Source organism: Ammospiza caudacuta, chromosome 9 (genome assembly GCF_027887145.1).
Source record: "Ammospiza caudacuta isolate bAmmCau1 chromosome 9, bAmmCau1.pri, whole genome shotgun sequence".
Lineage (NCBI taxonomy): Eukaryota > Metazoa > Chordata > Aves > Passeriformes > Passerellidae > Ammospiza > Ammospiza caudacuta.
The window spans coordinates 36,931,553-36,956,975 of NC_080601.1; the positions used below are offsets into that span (position 1 = coordinate 36,931,553).

General features: G+C 41.5%; 1 protein-coding gene across 1 annotated transcript; it reads right to left on the reverse strand.

Annotated features, from left to right (window-relative positions):
• Positions 1–8,257: 8,257 nt before the first annotated feature.
• Positions 8,258–19,995, reverse strand: CLRN3 (clarin 3). The gene is made up of 3 exons (XM_058810880.1): positions 19,767–19,995; positions 11,555–11,740; positions 8,258–8,758 (listed from the first exon to the last, which is right to left on the reverse strand). Exons 1-3 carry the CDS (start codon positions 19,993–19,995, stop codon positions 8,484–8,486), a joined length of 690 nt encoding a protein of 229 aa, XP_058666863.1. The 3' UTR covers positions 8,258–8,483.
• Between the last annotated feature and the right edge of the window lie 5,428 nt (positions 19,996–25,423).

Genomic DNA, 25,423 nt, shown 5'->3' on the forward strand with positions numbered 1-25,423 from the left:
GAATTTGGGCACCCGGATTTGCCAAGCCCAGCTCCCAGTCCCGTTCTTTGGGAGCCTTTGGAAGTGCTGGGTTTTTCTAGGAATGTCCTGAGACCCTCCTGGAGAGGAACAATCCCAGCCAGTTGCATAAGGAATTGCAGAGTGGGAAATGATATCTTCAGGTAGGGAAAAATTGAGTTATCAGAAGAACACCTCATCAGAAGAACACCTCATCAGAAGAACACCTCTGGTGTTGACGCACTAAGTTGTTAATTCACCTTGTCAAGAAATATAGGAAAAAATCATCAAATAAAATCATCAAAATCATCAAAATCATCTCCACCCCTTCTGCCTCCTGCTCCAAGAGAGGAGACTGGAATGACTCTTGAAACCCAAGATGGATCTGGTGAATTTTTATTTTACTGCCCCAGTTTCAGCTGCTCAGATGAGTTTCACAGGGAGATTTAAGGCTTTTGTGTCCCATCCCTTAAGGCAAAGGGGTTCTCATAATCCCAAAACCTTTGAGGTTGGAAAACACCTCCAGGATCACCAAATCCATCCCCACCTCGTCACCCAGAGCAGAGCACAGAGATAAGGAAGGGAAAATCCCCCTGAAACATCTGGCTGGGAAATAAAAATCAAGAAATAATAATCAAGAAATAAAAAATCAAGACCCAAAGGCTGAATTGTAGCTGGAAGGATCCCATTAGGGGGTGATGATGCTTGGACCTGTGGAAGAAAAATCATCCAGCACAAAGATGGAATTCTCAATGAAAGAAGAATTTCATTAAGTCCTAATGGAAGGGGGAACAACAATGTGAAAAAAAAAAAACAGTGAATAAATAAAAATAAAAATAAATTCTGGGGAGCTGGGAGCTGCCCTGGAAATGAGGAGGTGGCAGCTGAAATGAGGCAATGATGGCTCTGCTGCTGCCTGGGGCCCTCAGAGCACTCTCTCCAGATAATTCACTGTTAATTAACTTTCCCTTTCCCCAGAGGATCCCAGAGTCCAGTTCCTTTTAGACCTACCTAGAAATTGGGTTTAATTCTCTTTCCTGGGTTTAGAGTCACAAGTGGGAGGTGAAGGAGGATCCTGGGATTTCTGGTTGTAAGGGAATTTCTGGGAATAAAAAGGAGTTTGTGCTGCTCTGGAGTCACTCAAAACCAAAACCTGCCAACACAGAAGATTCACATCCCTCTGAATTTTATATTTTTATTGTCCTTGGCTGTATTGGGGTTTCTTTAAGTGATGCTAAAGGCTTGTTTGAGGAACAAATTTTGGGAATATTTGGTGAGGGGAGTGCCCAAGGTTGAGCAGTGGGAAATTATCATATCACTTTTCCTTTTCTGCTGGAAACACTTTTTTGTTTTGTTTTTTGTTTTGTTTTGTTGGGGGTTTTTTTGTCTTGTTTGTTTGGGTTTGGGTGTTTGTTTTGTTTGGGTTTGTTTGTTTGGGGGGTTTTGTTTGTTTTTGTTTAAGTTTTTTGGTTGGTTGGTTGGGTTTTAGTTTGGTTTTGTTAAGTACACCACACATAATTCCATATTTGACGTGGATTTGAAGGAGAAATCCTTCTCTGCGCACATTTTGGACAGGGTTCATTTCCCCAGCTGAATTATCTTTGTTGCTGAGGCTGAAAGGAGATGCTGGGGGCACCTCTGGGGTTTGCAGTTTCCAGTTCCTTCCTGTGAAATCCCAGATTTCCCTGGCACCTGGCTGGGGATGCCAAAGGACAATTCCAATTCCTGTTTTCACCTCATTTCCAGAGATTCCAGAGATCATTTGCAGCCTCCTGCGTTTCAGGATCATTATTTTCTATCAGGGCTGCAGCCTCTCATTTCAAACAAGGATTCTCCCCTCTGTTATCTCAGCTGAGGGATCTTTTCTCCCAACCCCAGATGAGAATTCGGGTGCTCTCAGCCTGAATGAGCGCTAACAAACAGCTCCTGCTGCCTGTGGCTTCCAGGAGAGGGAAATCCAAACTAAACCCTTCTTCAAGCTGCTTTGTGGCTTTCAGATGAAAGTCATATTTCATATATTTTCATGTTTGCATCAAAATTAATTCGCACACAGGTTTGTGTACAAAAAAGGTGTTGGTCTCCTTTTTTTGGATTTCAGAATTGCCAGGGAATATTTTCTGTTCAATATTTTCTGTTCAGTATTTTCTGTGTGATCCACAGGTTTCCTGCAGCCTCACCAGGGCACGGTTGGGACTTCAGAGCTTCCGAGAGGAAAAAAAAAATAATAAATTCCTCTTGAAATTGTTTTGGACAGGTGTAATAAATCAATATAAATGATGGAATCAACCTCTGGGCTCTATTCTTGCAGGCCCATGCCAGGGAGCATTTCGTGGAATAAGTGATGACATCTTCCTTAGAGAAAAGAGGGATGAAGTGAATTATCTGCAGAAAAGGTCAATGCTCTGTTCCTGGCTCTCCTTTACAAATCTTTTTGAGGAAAACCAAAGTGTGCTGCCCTTTTCAAGTCCTTTCTTAGACCTGGCTCTATTTACCTGCTGCACCCTCTCTGATGAAGGACTTGGGTTCTTTCCTGTATTTTCCCATCAGCTTTACTTGTGCAGTAAATTGCCTAAAATCTGTTCCCAACCTGCATTTCATTAAAAAACAGCTGAATAGTCCCCCAGAATGAACCAGAAGCTGCAGCTCCTTCTCCTTTGTTTCCAGTAATGGAAGTTATTTCCAGATGAGAAGGAGTCCCCCTCTGGCTGCAGAGAAATAATTTGAATTCCCCCTCCTGGCAGGATCCTTTCCCATCTGTGGGCAGATTTCATTCATTATTTCATATTAAACCCAGAGGTGTTATTAAAATCCAATATAATTTCAGATCTGCAGGGAGCCCTGGGATAGTTGTAAGAGGAGAGGCTGAAAATAACATTTAAATCTTCATTGGTGTGGCCATTTCAACGTGGCTTTGAATTCTATTTTTGTGTTTTCCCACCTGTGCAGAGTTTCGTTTCCAGCAAAGCGCTGGGAAAATCAATGCAGTTTATTTCAAAATGCAGGAAATGTGGGCACCTGAGCTTGTGAGGGCAGGAGGGGAGGGGATGGGTGACCCTGAGGTGGGATCAGAGCAAAACCCGAGCCCCTGCTCCCAGGCAGGAATGACAGATGGAGATGGATGCTGAGGAATCCTCAGCTTTCTGCCCTCTATTGCAGCCCAAGTGTCAGGCCTGGAAAAGAGCAATTAATGTGCTGACAAATCTCCTTGATAAATGAAATTTCAGCCCTTCAGACAGTCTCAGCCAGCAGCAGGCTCCTTCTTGTGGGCACTTGGGTGGGCTCTGGTTTATTTTCTTGGAGATTTAACAAAGGCGGCACAGAACTGATGGTGTCTACCACTGAGAGATTCTGTCTTCCTTACACCCAGGGAAGAAATAATCATTTTTATAAAATGTTTTTTGAGTGATACAGCTCTATTTTTATTTGAGATGATGGTTTTGCTCACACTTGTATTGATCAAGAAATATAAGTGAACGTTGCCTTGGTTACCTTTGCAAAACTCAGTATTTTTATCCTTGTTTGTCAGATCTGTGCTGTATAAAATCCCATTTTCTTTTTGAATTTCTGACCATTATGGATCAATAACTTTGTCAGTTCTGATTAATTAAAAAAAAATTGTATTTTCATTTTGTGAGGTTTTGGGGCAAGGTTCCTCATATATATATATATATATGTATATATGTATATATGTGTATATATATGTATATATGTATTATATATGTATATATGTATATATGTATATATGTATTATATATGTATATATATGTATATATGTATATATATATGTGTATATATATATATATATATATAAAACATAATATTGGGAATGAGCCAGAAGCTTTTCTTTTCCCAGGAGCCCACCACTCTATTCCATCCCCCTGTGCCCATTCCCACAGAGCTGGGATGTCAATTAGAGCCTTAAAAATGAATTCAATTTGGAAAATACCTTTTCTTTTTGTAGTCCTAAGGAGGTGAAATCAAATATTTCTTGGCATGTGGAGTTAGGGAAGTTCTCCCTGTCCCTCCCTGCCTTTCCATGCACTTTCTATCAAAAATAAGCCAGGGATGCAAAGCCAAGGAATCCTAGGAAGGAGGCTGCTGCCCTCTCATGGCTCCCGGAGCAAACAGCCGGAGGAAAATGGGAATAAAAAGCTGGGAGGATCCTCCTTGTCCAGCAAAATTCCCTTTCCAGCACAGGAGCAGGACCAGGACAGGCTGGGCTGACTCCGTGTCAGCTGGATTTGGATCACTCACTGCCAGTCCCTGCTGACCCGTCCATGATGCTTGCTCTGAGTCAATAAGTGACTTCTTCTTCTCTGGCTAAATAAATCGCTTGGATGCTCCTGCTAAAGTGATCCTGATTGAATTGCAGGGTTTAAAACAATCATAGATAACATTGACTGGGCCATACATCCTCACCCTGCTTTCTGCAGGGGCACAAAGGAGGCTTCAGATTGAAGAGGAGAGATTTAAGTTATATATTAGGAATAAATCTTTCTTTTTATATTAGGAAAAAATCTTTTTTTCTGTGATGGAGCTGAGGCCCTAGCACAGGTGCCCAGAGCAGCTGTGGCTGCCCCTGGATCCCTGGCAGTGCCCAAGGGGCTGGAGCACTGGGATAGTATAAGGTATCTTTGCCCATGGAATGAATTTTAAGCTCCCTTCCAACCAGCCATACTCTAATTCTGTGATTATTTTATTTATACCAGATCTACTTGAGGTTTATAGTTCACTCTCAAAGTTTCACACTGGATAAAAGTCACACCACACAGCAGAAATGCTGAATGAAGGCAGCATTCCTTGAAACCACAGAGGATCCTCAACACCTGGTAAATTAGCAGTCACCCAAAGTTCAGCAGCAGCTGAAAACATTTAATAATAAACATTGCAAAGCTGCAGGCAGGCAAATCAAAAAATTTCTGCTGTGGGCACAGCTCCTGGACAGCATGCAGAGCTGGTTAATTCACAATTACAGGGGAAAAGAGGCAGAGCAGCTTTGCTGTTAGCCAGAGGCAAAGAGGCTGAGTCAATAAAAGCAATCCCTGTCCCCAGGAGCTGCTGCACTGCAGAACTCCCTGCTGGGGAGTGACAGTCAATGCTCTCAATCAAGCACAGCCTCAGCTCATGATCTCTGTTACACAGAGCTCAGGGAAAATTCCTCCGGCTGCCCTGGGGCAGGCTGGGCTGGGGTGAAAGGCAGGAGAGCCTGGAAAGCAGGATAAAATAAATCACAGGATGGTTTGGGGTTAATGGAGCCCTGAACTCAGCCAATTCCAGGGGCAGGGACACCTCCCATTGTCCCAGGGTGCTCCAAACTGGCCTGGGCCACTGTGGGAAGTGGATTTGTAGAGAATTTTTAAAGTTTAATAAAAGGTTTCTATGGTATGAATTTGTGTGTAAACATCAGGGATCCAGGGGCAGCCACAGCTGCTGTGGGCAGCTATAATTTATTATATAGATATATAAAATTATATATATATATATATGTATATATATATATATATGTATATATAATATTAATTATATTTATTTTATAATATATAGAGTTATATTAGAAATTATATAAATTATATCTATTTTATAAATTTATATTTATTTTGTAATATATATTATGAAATTATATTTATTTTATTATATATAGAATTATATCAGAAATATCAGAAATTATATAAATTATATATGTATATATATATATATTCTATAATTTCTAACTCCCCCCTGCACACAGAGCTCTGCTGCCACTTCCCAGCACTGGCAGAGAGTTTTAAGGAAGCATTTGAGGGAATTTTAGGGTAAAAAGTCAGTGCCAGCTCTGTGAGTTCCCTCCTGCTGTCGTTGGTTGGTCCCCAATTCAGGAGAAATTACCAGCAGCTCACAGAGAACTTCTGAATTTGAGCTTGTCTTGCGTGCCTGCTTTTGGAGCAAATTGAAAATGCAAACTTTCTGTATTTAAAATTCTGCCTGTAAATATTGTACCCTGCAGTTTATTGCCCCAAATCAATGGGGTTGGGGCAGGGATGTGTGGGTGCTCCTCAGCCCCTGCTCCATCCCCAAGCAGCTCTTTGTGCTAGGAAGGGAATTTCTGCCCTCAAAATGAAATAAAACCTGCAGAGGAAGAATCCCGAGGTAGCTTTGTTAGTCAGCTGCAACCTGAACTCCTGTTTAATTCGGGTTTTTGTCGTGTTGTGGTGGCTTTGATCTGGCACTCACATCAAAGCAGGTGAGATTTGTTACACAGCCACTTCCTGTGTCTGCAGGCAAACAAGAGACCTCCAGTGTGATTTTAACAGAGCCACGTGCTCCCAGCAGGCACCCAAAGCAGGATTTCTGTGATTTCCCAAACTGTCACTGGTGTATTTTCTGAAAAATCCCTTTGCCAGGACTTTTTCTCCTGGGAAGCTGCGAAGGCTCAGAGAAAAATGAAAACAATAATTATCTGATTTGCTTCTCCTGTGTTTGGCTGCTTTGGAATGTGGCTTGGAGATTGTTTATCCAATAGGTGAATGTTTGATTGGTTTCATGTGAATTGTTTTAACTTAATGACCAATCATGGTCAGGCTGTGTTGAGGCTCTGGAAGAAGTCACGAGTTTTTAGTGTCTTGTTAAACCTTCTCTAAGGATCCTTTCTGTATTCTTTAGTATAGTTTAGTATAGCATCCTTTAATATAATATAGTAACATAAAATAATAAATTAGCCTTCTAAGAACATGGAGTCAGATTCATCATTTCCTTCCTGCCATGGAGACCCCAGAAAATTCCACACTAAACCAGTGTTTGGATGCAGCACAAACTCCCAGCAAGGGGAAGCTCCTGCTCTCCAGAGCTGGAATTCCTGCTCCTCCTGGATTATCCTGACTCCGTCCCTCCACCAGACCCCTCTGAGCTCTCCAGAGCTGGAATTCTTGTTCCTCCTGGATTATCCTGACTCCATCCCTCCACCAGACCCCTCTGAGCTCTCCAGAGCTGGAATTCTTGTTCCTCCTGGATTATCCTGACTCCATCCCTCCATCAGACCACTCTGAAATTTCCAGAGCTGGAATTCTGGCTCCTCCTGGAGGAGAAAAGGAGTCAGAATAATTTTTCCATCCATCAGACTGTACAATTTAGTATCATTTTTATACTAAAAATTATTCTGACTCCATCCCTCCACCAGACCCCTCTGAGCAGAGCTGTGGTGTGTGACAGATGCTGGCTGGGCCCAACACTGACAGATGAACACTGAAACTGTGACAATTTTTGCAGCCAAAGCAAAACTGGCAAATGTTTGGCTCCACCATAACATTTCCAGCCCTCCCCAGCATTTCCAGGCAAAAATCAGCCCTGGTTTTATTGACATGTGCCACCCCTCAAGTCTTAGAAATCCTCTTTTATTTTTATTTTATCCCCCACTCTGCCCTCAGACGGAAGATGGGAAATCCCTCTGCTTTGGTTGCTTTGAAAGAGCTCAGCTGCACAAAGTGCTGGTTGCTTTCATCTCCAAACTTTATTTTTGTGACATAAATAGTGAGGATTCACCTCTTGTATATCCTCAGCCCCTCTTCAAAGTGCTGCTTTATCTCCACGAGCACCTCTTGTATCACAGGACAGATGTGGAGTGTGACTGAAAAACACACTGGAAAGGAAAAAAAGGCTTTTTTTTCTTTTTAAAGGAATAAAAAAAAGTCTCTCCTGGCTGCAGAGGTGAGGGACAAAGGGGCAGAAGTGCTGAACACGTGCTCTGAGCAGGGTTTTGCACTTTGGATCTGTCCCAAGGTCCCAGTGCCCACTCCCTGGGAGGAGTGAGAAGGGAATGGAGCTGTGATTGCCCCACTCGTGGGCAGTCCTGCAGCCCTGTGTCTTTGTGAGCACATGGAACACTCCTCAGACTGGGCAAGGGGATGGCCCTGGCCAGAAATCACCCCTGCAATCATCACCTGGGGACATGTGGAGAGGGGCAGGGCTCCCCTGCCCGAGGTGTGGCCTTGCCCTTGGCTCTGGGCAGGGCACAAGCAGGATTTCCCTGGTGTTTCTGTGTGTTAATAACCTGCAGATACTGGGCTTCTCTGCTCTCGTGGAACTGTTAAGTAATTTAGGCTGGAAAATCCATGGAGTCCAGCCATTCCCCAGCACTGCCAGGGCCAGCAGTGTCCCCAAGTGCCACCTCCACAGGGCTTTAAATCCCCCAGGGATGGGACTCCACCTCTGTGCTCTGTGGGTTTTGGCCACAAGGCCCAGGAGGCTCCAGACCTGCAGGAGATCCCTGGGCAGAGCAAGGAGAAAAGGGAGCAGCAGCACCTCAGTGACCGTTTCTCCCCATCCCAAGGGATCCTGGTGTCTGCAGGCTTTGCACAACAACGGCTTTGATCTTCCTGCTCAAAGGCACAAAACCAAACCAGGCTTTTGTGTCCTCAAAACAATCTGGGAATTGAAGTTTGCACACAATTCAGAGCAAATGGAAATTTGCAGTCCACATTAAAGTCCTTCACACCCCCTTTTCCAAGGTGTCCTTAAAACAGAATAACATCCTTTGGTGCATTCTCTATGGGCCTTTCCTGCTCCTTCTTCTTGGAATATCTGGCGTGGTCGTAGAAATAGATGATGATGAGAGAAGCAATGTTCAGGAAAAGGATGAGCAGCATGATCCAGTAGGAATATCCATAGTTGTGTTTGGATCCAAGGTGGTCCTGCAGGGAGCTGGAACAGCTGTGGGCCAGCTCTCCAGACAGGCTGTTCCCTTCCACGTTCACAGGGAAAAGGATCATGGCTATGAGGGTGAGGACTCCTGGAAAACAGAAATGCAAATTTTAGAGGAGGAACTGGAGTGCTATTTGTGTAGTGACATTTATATTATGTTATGTTATATTATATTATATTATATTATATCACATTATATTATACTATATTATATTACATTAATCATATATCTAATAATATATCATATCATATCATATCATATATAATCTGCTTTAATCCTTGCCCTAGTCCAGGGATTTAAATCAATTTATCTAATATTAACAACTCCATGGGGGCATTTAAAGAATTTTTGCCTCACTCAGTAGTATCTGAGAGGTGTTTTGATATAGGCAGTGATATAATCTAAAATTATTAGATTCTCACTGATTATTCTTAGAAAAGGCCATTTAATTCAAGGTTTTTTTTTTTTCATTTCATTTAGTGCTGATGATTATTGTGTATTCACCCCCTTGGTGATTTGTAAATGTCTGTTTGATATGAGCCCAAATTAATGGATGGGCAGTCTCACAGTTGGATAAAATCAAAACAGCTGGATAGATATCATAGCTGGATAGATATCACAGCTGGATAAATGTCACAGCTGGATAAATGTCACAGCTGGATAAAGCCCTGAACATCCTGGTCTGTGCTCAGGGTTGGCCCAAGAGCTTAGACTTGGAGACCTCCTGTTCTTTACAACTTGAATTATTGGATGAGCCTGGGAGAAGCCAAAATGTGATGTCTTATTAGATCTGGGTTTATTTCTTGCAGCCTCCCAAATGTAAAAGTTCAGCTGCTTTGACATTTATCTAAATATTGCTGCTGCATCTCTGCTTTCCTCGTGCTAACAAAGCTGTAATCTCTGAACTTTGGTGGAACAGCTCCATTCCTCCTCTCCAGACACCTCATCCTAGCCCAGCTCGTGCTGAAACAGCTTCATTTTTTATTCAGGAGAGCACTGCTAGGAGAATTAGGCACTCCAAGATGACCTCCCACATTAAACGATGTGTGATTTCCCATAAAAATGCACCCACAGCAAAACAACCTTCCAGGTCACAGCACTTGCAGGGCTGTTAAAAGTAACCACAGCTCTCAGCCAACACCAGAATTTGTTTTCTCCCCAAAATTTCATTTTGGCCAGCCCGTGGTCCTTTCATTTCAGACAGAGCCTGCAGGTTCAGGGGCTGGGTCAGGAAAAGCCTTCCCATGAGATGAGACAGTGATCTGCTTGTCTCAGAGGTGAATAATTGTCTAATTGAGCTTTGTTCACTTTTACGACTGTGTTTCACAGCTGTTTCAGCATCTGTGTTAAAAAATGGGTGATTTTCACACCTCCACTTGTAATAATTAAGATTATCTGCACTGTTCCCTTGCCACCAAGGTCTGGTTTTGTGCCCAGGACAGGGGGATGATGCTGGGGACATTTTCCCTGGACTTCAAGAGCTTTTGAAGGCCAAAATACCCATGCTGAGGTACTCTGTAATCAGATGTATTAAAAGGAAATGATTCAAGTGCAAACCCATCATTAGAGGAGCACCTAATCCTCTGGAGAGGAATTGAGTGTGAGAGCTGAGTGGTGGCCAGAGCAGCACAGGGGGGCTGGGAGCAACCAGGCTCAATCCCAGCAGGAATGAGGTTCCCACCTCCAGCCTCTGAGGCAGCTTCACAGCTCTAATGACTCAGCATCTCCACCCTTTTTTTTGTGTTTAAATAAGTTTAAACTTATTTTCACCTCTGAATTTTTATATTTTAAAGAGGCAAATAATCTTTGTCACAGCTCACTCCTCCAAACTGCTGCCTCCCTATAAATACTATCATATAAATATTATTTGATTGCAATATAGTGTATTTTAATCATATTTAAAAGGTGGTTTTCAGGTGTGCCAGGAGGAACAGTTAAGAACCAAATCCAGAAAGCAGAATGTGTTTCCAGGTGTTTCTTCGTGCAGATCTATGTTCCTTAATGTTGGAATATGAGTATATATGTGTGTGTGTGTATATATATATATATATATATATATATATGTGTGTGTGTGTGTATATATGTATATATATGTATATATATGTATGTATATGTATATGTGGGTGGGTTTTATATAAAGATCTATATATGTTATATCTAATATATATGTGTGTGTGTTTTATATATATGTTATATTATAAATATTTTTATATATATACTATATGTTATCTATATGAAGTATAATATGTAATATTGTAATATGTAATATATAATATATAATGTAATAGAAAGTAGATACAATATAATATATTATATATAATATATGATATATAATATATAATATATAATATATAATGTATAATATATAATACATAATATATAATATATAATATATAATATATAATATATAATATATAATATATAATATATAATATATAATATATAATATATAATATATAATATATAATATATAATATATAATATATAATATATAATATATATTATATAATATATAATATATAATATATAATATATAATATATAATATATAATACTATATACTGCATACTATACAATAATTATATATAGTGTATAATTATAAAATATATTATATATTTTAATATTATATAATATATATTATATTATATATTATATTATATATATATATATAGGGAATATATATATAAGGAATATGTAGATAGATAGATAGATAAATAGATAGATAGATAGATAGATAGATAGATGATAGATAGAGATAGAGATAGAGATAGAGATAGAGATAGAGATAGAGATAGAGATAGAGATAGAGATAGATAGATATAGATAAGGAATAAATATATATATATATATATATAATGTATATAAGGATGAGAATGGCACTCACCACAGAGGGAATTCCAGGTGTAGACTCCGATGGGTCCCAGGAATGTCTGGTAGGGGTTGCTGACAGCGTTGGTGCAGGTGAAGCCAGCGCTGAGCAGGGAGCTGAGCAGGGCCAGCACCAGCATCACGATGGTGGCCACGACCAGGCTCCTGCTGCTGCTGCTGCTGCTGCCCAGGGCCTCTGAGACTGCAACACAGAGGGGCAGGGACAGAGGAGAGGGTGATGCCTTGGGGTTCCAGCTTTGCTGTTCTTCAAATCCTCTAGTGCTTAGGGTATAACTAAACTCCAAATAAAGTGTAGTGAAATGTCTTGGCCAGAAAAACCAATTCCTCTAAGCCTGAAACTCAAGGGCACCAAATGATGCCTTAAATTTTAGCTTTGATATTTTCCAGATTCTGTACTGCATTAGTGTATAGCTCTGAACTTGTTATATTATACACTATATATAGTCTATATATAGTAGAATGACTATATTACCATTCTCTATATACTACAGTAGTAAGCCTATATATACTATATATAGTATATATAGTGTATATAGTATATATACACTATACAGTATATATATGATATTTTATATATAAATATATAAAATATAATATATATAGTATATATGAAATATATGGTGTATATATATGTATAGTGTATATATAGATACTTTACATAGTATATAGCATATATAGTATATTATATATACATAGTATATGTATGTATAGTATATATGTATAATATATATAATATATATGTGTATATATAATATATAATATTATATATATAATATATATTATATATTAAATATATATAAAATATAGAAAATGTATTATATATAATATATATAATATATAATATATATTATATATATGTGTATATATGTATCATATATATGTGTGTGTATATACACACACATACTATATAGTCTTGTATATATGAATTTTTATAACACATATAAAGTAAGTAAGTTCTCCTCACAGCCCAGGCTCACACAACAATCCTTTTCCAGCCCCAGAACTCAGGACACCACTGCAGCTTCAGCCCCAAAAAGTGTAAAAAAAAAACAGGGAATGGAGGAGAGCAGCCTGGAGAGTGGGACTGCATCACCTGGAGCTGTAATTGGACAATTAACCCCAATATGGAAATGGAGCAGAACAGATCTAAGTGTGAAAACTTCTGACTCATTGTCCATCTTGGATGGAGCCATGGCTGGACTCTGGCACTGCCCAAGGTGTGTCCTGTGAGGCCTTTGAATAAATCCTTGCTTTATTCCTTAACTCTGCCCAGCCTCTGTTCTAGGCAGCCTCTCCAGGCATCACCTACAGCCTCAGGTCCCAAAAAATAGAAATAAAAGTGAGTTGGAGAGGAGTAAACTGGAGTAAATGACTACATTACCTGAAGCTGTAATTGGAGGATTAACCCCTGATATGTAAATGGACCAAACTTATAAAAGTATTAAAAATTCATGACATTGGTCCATTTTGTGTGTAGACCCTTGGGGATGCTTTGTCCTGAAATGTACCTGAAAGGCCTTCATTAAATATTAAATATTCCCACTTTTATTCCCTTAATCCTGTCTGGCCTCTGTTCTAAAGTGAGCCCAAAAAAGGCATCAAGGAGAGAGCCCCAGCTTGTGCCAGTGGGGGTTAGATTGGAGATTTGGGAAAGTTTGCTCCCAGAAAAAGGGTGGGGAAGCACTGGAACAGGGAGTCACCATCCCTGGAAATGTGCTGAAGGCGCGTGGCTGTGGCACTCGGGGACGTGGTTGAAGGTTGGATTCAGTTATCCTGGACAATTTTCCAACATTAATATCCCATGGTTCTCTGATAACCTGCCCTGCCCAGTCTGGTGGGTTTGGAAAACCTTGTGACTTCCTGCCAGGGCTGTAATTAAAAGCTGAAGAGCAGAGGTTTGGGTGATCTCAAGGGATTGGGATGGAGAAAGTGCAGGAGGTTTGGACACAGCAATGAACCCAAATCCCACATGGGGTGAAGGTACCTGGGCTGAACTAAATTCTTGCCTGCTAATCCTGCAGTTAGCTGGGCAGTAAACTTCTGTTCCTTAATACTTCTGTAAAAATTTCCTCTGGAGGAGGCCAGACAGGAATTTTCTGCCTGAACTGGATCAGAAATCTGGGTGTTCCTCTGCCAGTGTCTGGTCACCTCCACAAATGCCTATTTAAAACTCTGCTCCAATTTAAAACTCTGCTCCAGTTGGATTTCCTTTTAAAACAGCAGCAGTCATGCTGCTATAAATGCAATAAATGTGGCAGGGAAAACCTTCCCAAAGCCCACTGAAGCTGCTGCCTGGATGGGTCAGGTGCATTTGCAGGACAAATAAATCTGAGTGTGGTCATCCATGGGCAGATGAGGATGGTTGAGCTCATCTCCTGATTGGATCTGTCTCCGTGCCTTGCAGGAAAATCTTGGTGCAGGCAGGACTGCCTCCTTTCTTTTCCAACAAAGGAGCAGCTCCTGCTGTTTTCCACCAGGACAGGACAGGACAGGGTTCATGGAGGGCTTGGTTCCCACAGGGCTGAGCCCTGATCCCAGATCCTGCTCCCTCTCCTATTCCCCAGCTTGTTCCCAGATCATTCCCTGCTGCAGGTCCATGGCTCTTGTGATCAAACCCTTCAGAGCTGTCACCAATTTTTGCCTAAATCCCTCCAGTTCCTCAATAAACTGCTGGTAACAAGACACTCAACCCAAATCCAATACCCTCAAAGTGTTGTTTTTTGAGGTGAATTATTTCCCTCCTCAAAATTTAAAGATTGAAAAGGCAGCTATAATGTGCTTTATATTGTAAAAAATACAGTGACAATGTTTTGGAGCTCTGTTCAAATAGATGTTGTGAGAGACAGACTTCAGTAGGAAAACTCCCTTTCTGTGCTGTTCTTGAACAGAGCCTTTATTGCAAAATATTCAGGTACTGCATAACTGGGAGGAATCACAGCAGAAAAAAAATAGTAAAAACCCCACAAAGAGGAATAAACATAACAAAAAGAGCTGTTGGCAAGGAATGAAAAGGAGATTCCTCTCACATTTTATCTAATACTGCAGTACAAGTTAATTTCTGCTGGAGGCACCGGCAGGTGAGGCTGTGTTATGGAAATCAGCTGTAAATTTAAGCAATTTTCCTGGAAGAAAGGGAAGCAGGGGATATCACTCAGTGGAATGGAAGTGAGCAGGTTGTATGTACCCTGCACTCAGGCTGAAGCAGCCTGGCCATCGCCTGTGATCTATTTCTTGCAGAAGAAATAAGTCGAGCCAAACCAGCCAGGCTTGTGTAATTTCCCTCTGGCAGCCTCACTTAATTTTATCTCTCAGAACTTCTCCAGAACTGCCTGGCTACACCTCCTGCACCCCTAATTGATCTTGTTTGTGTCTGACACTGAGCTGCAGTGTAAGGGGTGGCATTTTGGCAGCCTCCAGCTGTTGTAGCCGTGTTTGCAACAGCACAAGGCTGAGGCTTGAAAGAAAATGCTCTTTTCATGGCAGCTGATTCTTTTTGAAATCCCTAAATAAAGCAGTCTGTGCAAACAGAAGGAATCTCCTGCAGCTGATCTATTTGAGTGGGATCAAACTCAAATATTTTGAGTGGTAACCTGCAGCTGGATAACCTCTGGATATGTGTGAAACAACATTTCTGGAATGAAAACAGGGTCTGCTCAGATTTCTCCTTAATTTCCTGTATCTTCTTCTAGTTTTCATCCTTTATTCTTACATGTTTGGGTAGGATTTTTCCAGACTTTCACTGAGCTTAGTCAGCCTTCCCAGCAGCTTTTCCAGCTCTGCCATCACCCATGACACATCAGGGATTAATCACTGAGAAAAGCCCAAACAAACACAAACTCCCGAGGAGAGAGTTCAACAGAGTTTCCCCACTTTGTAGGAGATCCCTGGAAACTGATGAGAACACCAATGAATCCCAGCCACTTCCAAGCTTTTCTCGTGTATTTGAGAGGATATTTAGGTTTTGTCATTTATTTTAGAGTATATTTAAGTTACAAAGGGAAAAGGTTCTGTAAGGTTTTCTGTGTTGTTTAGGTGGCCTGGAAAGGCCCAGGGATGGCTTTGAAGAGCTCGGTGCTTCAAAGGACGAGGAGAGACTTATGATTTTGTTTCGGTCTTGGTGTTTATTAATTGTTTATTTAAAAGATTTTCTTTCAGCTCGACAGAGGTCTGTACAGCAAGTCAGCCATGGGCACACTGCGAGCCCCCGGGGCGGTCACTTATCTTTATACTCTAAGTTACGTGTACAATATTTATTATTTTTCTCTAATACTTTTTACTCTTATTAACTGGTGCACTTTTAGTAATAACTAATCTTAAAGTGCTACCACTACTACAGAAGATGGAGGTTAAGAAGAAGAAGAAGAAGAACAGGACACGTTCTAATTTTTCTATCTTACTTTTTTAGACTTTCTTGTACTAAAATTTTAAACTCTGTGTTTTACACTTTAACTAACTTATCTCTTCACTATTCACTCAGTGAAACTTTTTCAGTCTTCATACAGGCATCGTCTCTTGTGTCGGATCAAAGTTTAGCTACTAGACACTTCTGGCAACATTTTAGGACTCTCGAGTTCTTCAAGGGTGGTTTTGGCTTCTCTGCACCTCCATCTTGAGGTGCTGAGATCTTACAGGTTCCTGTGTGTTGAGGTAAATTTGGAAAGCCTTCCTTGGGTGTTGCTGGCCTTGCTGGCTGCCCGCAGTTGGATAAATCCTGGCACTCCCTGGGCGTGGTTCTGCCTGAGCCTGGCTCAGCCTCTCCCTGTTTGACTTGGACCAGCCAAAGCCGTGCCCAAACCTCCTCTGAGTGACGTTTTACTCCCAGCTGGTTCCTCTGTAAGACAAAGCACTGAAACAGCTCAGGAAGGCTCTGGGGAGTCTGGTTATTAAATAACTTCTGCATTCTGCCATCCCCAGAGCCTGAGGAGTGGCTGCAGTGATTTATTGCTCTGTTAAGGCTGGGAAAGAGCCACCCTGGCTGGGCACTCCATGCACAGGGCACTGCCAGAATGGCATTCCTTTGTCTTCCATCTTTATGCTTGGAAATTTCTTTGAATATTGTGGTTTCTAGAGAAATAAGGGTTTTGTTTGTTTGTGTTTTGGTTTTGTTTTTTTGGGGGTTTTTTGTCTTTTTTTTTTTGTAAAGGGTGTTGATGATCTGCTTTTGACCAACCACTGATAAAAGTCAACTTGGGCCATTGCTGATAATAATCCCCCAAGTTCTTGACTTTGATTTACCCTTCAGGGATTGTCCTTCTTTTCCCACCCCCAAACATGACAATGCCATTTGAGAAACGCACGTGGGGTGCACAGCAGAGCCCCCAGGCAGGGCACAGCTGCTTTTCAATCGTGCTGTGATTTTAAAATCACCTCTTGTTGATGTCTGAAATGTTGGAATGGAGAAAGCTCAGCACTTTGTTCCTCCATAGCACTGGAAACCCATTTATTTAAGGATATCAGCAAAGGAAATGCATCTCCTGCCTTAGGAGGACAGGAATATAAATGAATTTGAAGAGAGGACATGTGGAATTCTAGGAAGTATTTTTCCTATTTCAATTATAAATGGAATAGAATGAATGGACAGATTGGTTTGGGTGGGAAGGGACTTTAATTCCCACCCCTGCCATGGCAGGGACACCTCCCACTGTCCCAGGTGCTCCAGCCCCAGTGTCCAGCCTGGCCCTGGGCACTGCCAGGGATCCAGGGGCAGCCACAGCTGCTCTGGGCACCTGTGCCAGCCCAGCACCCTCCCAGGGAAGGATTTCTTTAGCAAATAATATAAAACATGACAATCATGCTTATTCCAGAGCCTAAGAATTAATTTCAAGTCAGTTCTTCTCATTCTGGATACCTGCCTGACAGAACCAGTGGGGGATGTGGAAAACCCCAAATTTAGATTATTGATAAAGAATCACTTTCCTTCAGCAGCTGGGGAAGGAAACTCACAAATCCAGCAGCTCGCTGATTTTGTTCATCCCTAAATAACTGATGGGGAGAGTTGAGATCACTTTTTGTAAATGTTCTCTCAGCATTTGATAAATGATAAGCACAAAACGTCAAATCTTGTGAGGGAAAACCCAACACCACCAATGCAGACCATGCAGAAACTGAAACCCTTCACTGATGCCAGAGTGTTGTGAGTTCATTTCATTAATTCTAATTAAAATCGATCTGGTGGCAACACCCAGGCCCTGGCACTGGGCTGTGGGAGCTGCCTCAGACAAAGGCAGGCACAGAGCCTGGACTGCAGCCAGCCTGGAACCTCTTCTGCCATCGGCTCCCCACGGCAGGATTCCACCTTTCCCACAGAGCCACATCAAAACCAGCTGCCCACGTGGCTCAAGGTATGGGGCTTCAGCCAACTACAACCACATTTAATTATTTTATTTCTTTATTATTAGTTACTCTTCTAAAAATCGCTTTTGTAATTCTGCCGTGGCTGTAATAAAATAAGATGGAACGATTTGGGATTTTGCACTTGTTATGTAACAATGCCAACCCATGCTCCACCTCTTGCTGGGAGTGCTGCTGTGCTCGGGGTTTCATGAGAACAGGAATGAAATGGGATCCAGTCCAGCATGGGGACTGGTTTGTGCAACACAGCTCTGCCACCGTGGGAATTCAGGTGTTTCTGCTGCTGCAATTTCAGGGATAAATTAGGCTGGGGAAGTGCCTAGTTTATTAGGCTGGAGGTTTAGATCTGCTGCGCTGGGACACCTCACAACAGCCTACCAAAAAATGAAATTATTTCTTGAAGAATCTTAAAATCCCAGATTGGTTTGTGTTGGAAGGGACCTCAAATCCCACCCAGTTGTCCCCCAGCCATGGCACACCTTCCATGGGACACCTTCCACTGTCCCAGTGTCCAGCCTGGCCTTGGGCACTGCCAGGGATCCAGGGCAGCCCCAGCTGCTCTGGGCACCCTGTGCCAGCCCTTATATCTAATTTAAATCCATATCTCATTTTTAAAATTACTTGACCTGCTCATATTTTTGGTAGCTTTCTTTTGAGTGGTTTTTCTCCCTTTCCTGTGTGTAACCAGCATTATTGCTCTGAACTTGATGAGGCAGCAAGGCAGATAAAATAAGTGCAAACCCTTGATCCTTGCAGCAGCTTTCAGGTTTATCTCCCCTTGGGTGTTGTTTTGTGTGTTTTGTTCTTTGTCCTGCAGCAGCTTTCAAACCTTTATCAAAACGGTGCTGATTCAGTAGCAGGCAGCAAAATGTTTAAAGTCAAAACAATAAATTAACATCATGAAATGGGAAGGTGAGTTAGGTTTGTAAATCCCTTAATTAAGTGATGAGTGTTGCTTTTCTGTTCCTCACTGAACTTCCAAAAATCAAAGTCAATTTGACACAAAGCCCCATTTTGTGCTTTTTTCCCTTGTTCCAAGGTGCAGGCCAAGACCACAGGTGGTAAGCTGTTATTGTTGAATTTCTGTGCTTTTTGGGGGGTCTTATTTTATACCACTTAAATCCTCCACTTAAATTCTTGTTCTCGCTTCAAATGTGAGTCTATCAGCGGTACGACTAAGAAGACCTTGGGCTTGGGTTTGGATATTGGGAAGGAATTCCTGCCTGTGAGGGTGGTGATGCCCTGGAATGGGTTTCCAAGGAAGGTTGTGGCTGCTCCTGGATCCCTGGAAGTGTCCAAGGCCAGTCCAATTCCTTCCCTGTATCCAACCCAAACCTGAGATCTTATTTGTGCTGCTGACAGACCTATCCATCTTAAAATAGTTTAAGTAATTTTGAAATATGAGATATGGATTTAAATTAAATTAAATTAAAATGTAAGGATTAAATTAAATCCTTACATTTTAATGTAAGGATTGGCACAGGGTGCCCAGAGCAGCTGTGGCTGCCCCTGGATCCTTGGAAGTGTCCAAGGCCAGTCCAATTCCTTCCCTGTATCCAACCCAAGCTAAGATCTTACTTGTGCTGCTGATGGATGTATCCATCTTAAAATAGTTTAAATAACTGAAATGTGGGATATGGATTTAGATTCGATTTAAGGACTGGCACAGGGTGCCCAGAGAAGCTGTGGCTGTCCCTGGATCCCTGGAAGTACCCAAGGCCAGGTTGGATAGGGCTTGGAGCACCTGGGATGGTGGAAGGTGTGGGATGGGGTGGGAATGGGTGGTATTTAAGCTCTCTCCAAACCCAAACAGGTCTGGGACGCTCTGATCCACTTCCAGCCGTGCCAGCACTTACCTTGGAAGTTGGTTTTGGACACCTGCAGTCCTGCATCCACGAACTGCTCACAGGTGCCACTGAAGAGGCCGTAGGTGAGGCTGATGGTGACGGTGCTGCCGAGGCCCGAGAAGCGAACCTCGCTGCTCACCCACTGCGGCGTGGCCAGCGCCACGCAGATCACCACGAAGGAGCTCACACACGTGCAAAAGGCAGAGGCAAACATGGAGGTTTTCTTCCTGGACGGCATCTTTGCCCGGATTTTTCCCCCAGTTCAGAGGATTTGGTTCCCTTGAGTCCCGTGTACCATGAGGGTGATTCCTCCTCAGCGCCGTCCCAGCACAAAGTCGCTCTGGTAAACTTTAAGCAAACAGAAGTGGCAATAAAAATGTAAAATAATTGAACTTTGCCCTGGGGAAAAGGTGTTGCCATGGTGACAACCAAAGCAGCCTGGCAAAGGCCGCTGGAATTGTCCCTGGGTGATTTACGGGCCTGGCCGAGGCGTCGCTTCCCAGATCGCAGCCCTGGGCTCATCCAGGGCCCGGCTCTGGCACCTTCCCAGCTCCTCCTGAACTCCCTGCTTCTTCCTCTTCAAATCCCGACAGCCAGCCTGCCATCTGCCCATCTCTAGCTGATCTTTCTCTAATATGTTATGATAAAGCTGTAAAATGTTCCTTCTCCATTCAAACTGCCCAAGCAGCTACCCAACCATGCCTTTGGGAAACCTCTCAAATTCTTTAAATTTCAGAAAACATGGTGGGGGTCTTGCCTTTTGGTGGGGTAAGAAGATTCTATCTACTGTCAACAGATTGTTTTCTAAGACCTCTAATTCCTAATTAAATTCCATGTATTTTCACAGAATAGCTCCTTGCCTCTTGCTTTTTGTCAGGGAGGAAGCAAATACCTGGAGCAGGGCTTTATTTCAGGGAAGCAGTGGATAAGTATAGTGAGAAATCCTGGAAAAAATCTATTCTGGACTAGAAACCAAGGGAATATATTAATTTTTTAATCCCAGCTGACCTAAACAGTGACCAGAGAACACAATTTCAAACAGAACCTTCTTCGCTGAATGAAAAGACTGGAGCCAAATTTCAAGAATTTCAGATAAACTCAGTCCCCATCATCTTGGCCTGAAACCCGGAACATAAATTAATAATTTATTGCCAGTGTAGAGTAACAGAGATTCCATTAGCTTTTATTTCTATTAATTATAATGTCATTATCCCACTTTATACTGAAGCCCTGCTCCTGGATCATCCAGAGACTTCTGAATTAACCTTTAGGGCACAATCTGTGGAGTTCTTGTCCAGAAGCTTCTCTGCTGTGTCCTGTGATGCCAGAGAGATTCCTGAATTTTTTATGGATTTGAATAGCCAAGAATTTCTCAGGAGGAGTAAATACCTGGGAAAATATTAATTCTGCAATGCAATGCAGAATTGCATTTTCTGGTTTTATGAGTTTTTTGATCTCAAACTTTTAAGCAGTAATTAGATTTGAGATCCATGGATTTTATTTCTATAGTCTTGTGATTTTTATTTTATTTTTCAAACTACTTGAGACTTTGATGATATCTCTGAGGTCATTACTTATAGGAATATATAAATATAATTTTTTAAAATTAAGTTTTATTCCTAAATCATCTAAGTCCTTCATTAACATAGTGGAAATCAGTCAGGATTTGATTGAGGCTCTGAGGAATAAAGGGAAATTTCTTACCCTATATAAAGTAATAAGAAACCTGCCTCACTTTTTGTTCTGTACCCAGTTAAACTTTAACCACAGAAATATGGGGAGCTCTGTTTGGCTGATCCACCTCTCCAGGTTCATTAATCCAACAGTTCTATTCTCCACAGGACATAGTCCAAGACTTTATAATCCAAGGATGTTTTCTAATAAACTGAGCTGGAACCTGCCCTCCTGCCATCAGCAGTGCCACCTGTCCCTATAAAATATGGCTTTAAAAATTCAATATTTAACAGCTGATATTTGTCTTGGTAAAAACTTCCAGGGAATTATTCCTCAGCTCCTTCAGTGTTGATGAATTGAGCAGGCAGCCCTTTAAAAATAGAGAATAGCAGGGACTCAGAGCTGTGAATAGCCTGGAGTTCCTTCCTTGCAACCTGACTCAATTATATTGAATTTTTGGTGACTCAGCTCAAATGGTTATGGCTCAAATCATGGAAACTCTCCTGTGGCTCAGGAGTTGCTCTGGAAATGAAACCATAATTTGCTTTTCTCTTGCTTGTCACCTTGAGGTTCATTCTCTGCCTAGGCTATGATATTCCTTGTCTTTTTTTTTTTTTTTTTTTTCTCTCACAGCTACCTGTAAAAGCATCATAAACCCCTGGGATTAAAGCTGCAGTTTGACAGGACACTCCTCATCTTGAGAGAGGCAGGAGAAAGGAGATTGGTTTCCTCTGAGTCAGAGAAAATATTTCCTGATCAGCACCTCCTCAACTCTGCCCCCCACGGAGCCTGACTCAGCCCTGACAGCAACCAAAGAGAAAAATCAGATTATTGGTTATGAACCAGGGGGGCAGCAGAGATCTGCAATCCTTTCTGCATAAAATCACCCCTTGTTTTTAAATCGTGCTGATGTGAGCATTTCCCTTCTGTTTAAATCCGCTTGCTTCAAGCCAAAAATACAAAAGGAAAGTTTTTAAATGCAAATTTTTCATCTATTCTTTAATGTTGCAAATACATTCTTGCATGGGGAAAAAATATCTTATGGTGGTTTGCTCAGAGTTCCAGAAGGAGCAGAGACTGGGGAGGAATTGTTCTCCAAAGAACATCCTTTGGATAGTTTAATTTTTATTTTAGATAAATTGTAGATTATATAAAGGAAGTTTATTAGATTAAATATTAAGATGGGTTAAATATTAGGATTTATTTAGATTTATTTATTTATTTATTTATTATTTAATATTTAATATATTTTAAAAATTCATCTATTATTTTAATTATTATTTTTTAGTTCATCTAGTATATATTTTTATATACTATATATACTATATATTTTTATATATTATATAAATATTCTATTATTTATTGCTTATTGTTTTTATTATTATTTCCTTTATGTTTATTTATATTTATTTATTAGATTACATATTGTGATTTATTTAAAATATTATTGTAATATTTAGGGGAAATTGAAGTGATTTAATAGATTTAAAGGAAGGGAAGGGAAGGGAAGGGAAGGGAAGGGAAGGGAAGGGAAGGGAAGGGAAGGGAAGGGAAGGGAAGGGGAAGGGAAGGGAAGGGAAGGGAAGGGGAAGGGAAGGGAAGGGAAGGGAAGGGAAGGGAAGGGAAGGGAAGGGAAGGGAAGGGAAGGGAAGGGAAGGGAAGGGAAGGGAAGGGAAGGGAAGGAAGGAAAGGAAAGGAAAGGAAAGGAAAGGAAAGGAAAGGAAAGGAAAGGAAAGGAAAGGAAAGGAAAGGAAAGGAAAGGAAAGGAAAGGAAAGGAAAGGAAAGGAAAGGAAAGGAAAGGAAAGGAAAGGAAAGGAAAGGAAAGGAAAGGAAAGGAAAGGAAAGGAAAGGAAAGGTTGAAAAGCTTTATTTCTTGGAGTTTTTTTAACAAATCGGGTGTAATCACTAATAGATTTTTAAAATATGTTACTGGAATCAGGATGTAGGGTAGGATGAAGAAGCCATAAAGTGCCAGCAGGGGAGATCCAAGGTTTGGCTCCCAGGTCAAAGCTCTGAGCTGTGCTCAGCAGCAGCCAGGGAAGTTCAAGGTGAAGCCACTGCAAATGATCCTCAGTGTGCTGCAGCTGCAGTGCTGCACTGCTGGTGGTTTAACAATGTTCTGTAGAAATCTTTCATTTAAAACCATCTAAAAATGTTCTATTGAAATCTTTCATTTAAAACCAGATTTCATTTAAAACCATTTCAAACGTTCTGTTGCGATATTTCATTACAAACTGGCTGCTGCAGGGTGACTTGGCAGGAGGTGCTGCTGATATTTGGGATTTTCCATGGGCCTGACCTTCCTGGTGTGTCCCACGAGCGCTGAGATCCTCCTGCATTCCCATTTCCCATCTCTGGTTGCACAGGAGCTCAGCTGCTTCAGCCCTCAGCTGCTTTTGGCTCCCAAAACTTCCAGAAACTTCCAGGATGTGCAGATCAGCCCATGGACTCCACTCAGGATCCAGCCATGTGTTGCCAGTGTTGTCTCTCCCTCTTCTGGGATGGATAAATTGCAATTAAAGCAGATTATAGAATATAAATAATAAAATCCAGGTGTTTTCCTTTGGCACTTTGCAGCCAGCATTTAGATGGAAACAGGGATTTGTTTGTGCCTTTGGTCTGGCACAGGGAAATGGGATAAAGCATCGGGATTTTATTGAGAAACGTGAAGCTGCACTGATCTGCAAAATGATTGCAACAACTCCCTGGAAAAGTTTGGAACTTCTTGGAAGAGAGGGGTGTGAGCAGCCCTTTTATGGATCCCTGCCCCTGGGGTGGATTTGCACAATTCCATCTCATTTCTTCTCTCCTGACTATTTTTTATTAATTTATTATTTTGTTAATAGCCTTTTCTGACTATTTTTTTATTGTTTTATTAATAATCTTTTCTGACTAATTTTTTTTCCACCGCACTTATGAAAGACAAAGCAAGCACGTTTGAAATGTTGCCTGGATTTCTTGCCAGAAAATGCCCAGAATTTCTCAGCTGAGAGCTCCATGCTGGGATGGTTGTGGATATCTCAGCTCTGGGATCACAGCTGGAATATTGTCCCTCAGACAGGTGGAATGTTGTCACCAACCCTCAGAGCTCAATCCTCTCACCCCAGCAGGAACTGGGAAAAAAATGGGTGAAAAAAATAGCATTATTTCCAATTGGGAATTAAAAGAAATGGAAGATCCCAAAGGCAGCACACTGGAATCAGCACAAATGTGCAAAATCCTGGTTTAAAGTGATTATTGCTGCCTTGGATGTGAGTTGTGCCCACTCTGGATTTTTAGAAAAGGCCTGAAGTGACAGGAAAAGAAGGAATGGCTCCACATCTCCAGGTTAGCTGGGATTTGGGGAGTGGGAACAGCCCTTGCTCACATGGCAGGGACAGCCCTGAAATTGCCTTTTCCCAAAGATATTGGGGTAAGAAATGATCCAGCAGTAAGATTGGATGGGAAATGAATCCTTCCATGGAAATGCTCCCCAACTCCTCCCACCCTGGCAGGGCAAGGAGAGCAGCAGCTCCCCGAGCATCTCAATCCTTGCTTGTCCCGTTTCTCTCCATTTCAAAACTGGAAAACCCTTGGTGACAATGTTTGCGGGCCATTATAGCAAAATAAAGAGTTTTAAAATGAAATCTTGAAATTATAGAGATATTTCCCTTTATTTTTTTCACTCCAGAAGTCAGTGTCTGCATTTCCTCAAACAACAGAGCTCCACTAAAGTCTCTAAGATATCTCAGGGTGTCTTTTCTGCATGCCATGAAAGATGCCACAGCTTTAAAATGATGGTTTTTGCTGTTAAAATGTTTTAATTTATGGCTGAATAGACAAATTGAGTGACCAAGTGCAGTTTATTGAAGGGTGAGGGGCAAAAACCACTCCTGGCCTTTGAAGAAATGGCAAATTCAGCCTTTCCAATATGTTAATTTAAATAAAACGTGGCTCTGAAGCTGCTTCAAGGTGTGGAGTGTTTAGAACAACCCCTTGAGGAGGAGGTGGA

Excerpts from the sequence above, each read along its gene's own strand:
- CLRN3 (XM_058810880.1), bottom strand. The coding sequence starts at position 19,995 with ATGCCGTCCAGGAAGAAAACCTCCATGTTTGCCTCTGCCTTTTGCACG. Across the intron at positions 11,741-19,766 it reads GTCCAAAACCAACTTCCAAG|TCTCAGAGGCCCTGGGCAGC; the intron begins GTAAGTGCTGGC and ends TCTGTGTTGCAG. Across the intron at positions 8,759-11,554 it reads CACCTGGAATTCCCTCTGTG|GAGTCCTCACCCTCATAGCC; the intron begins GTGAGTGCCATT and ends TCTGTTTTCCAG.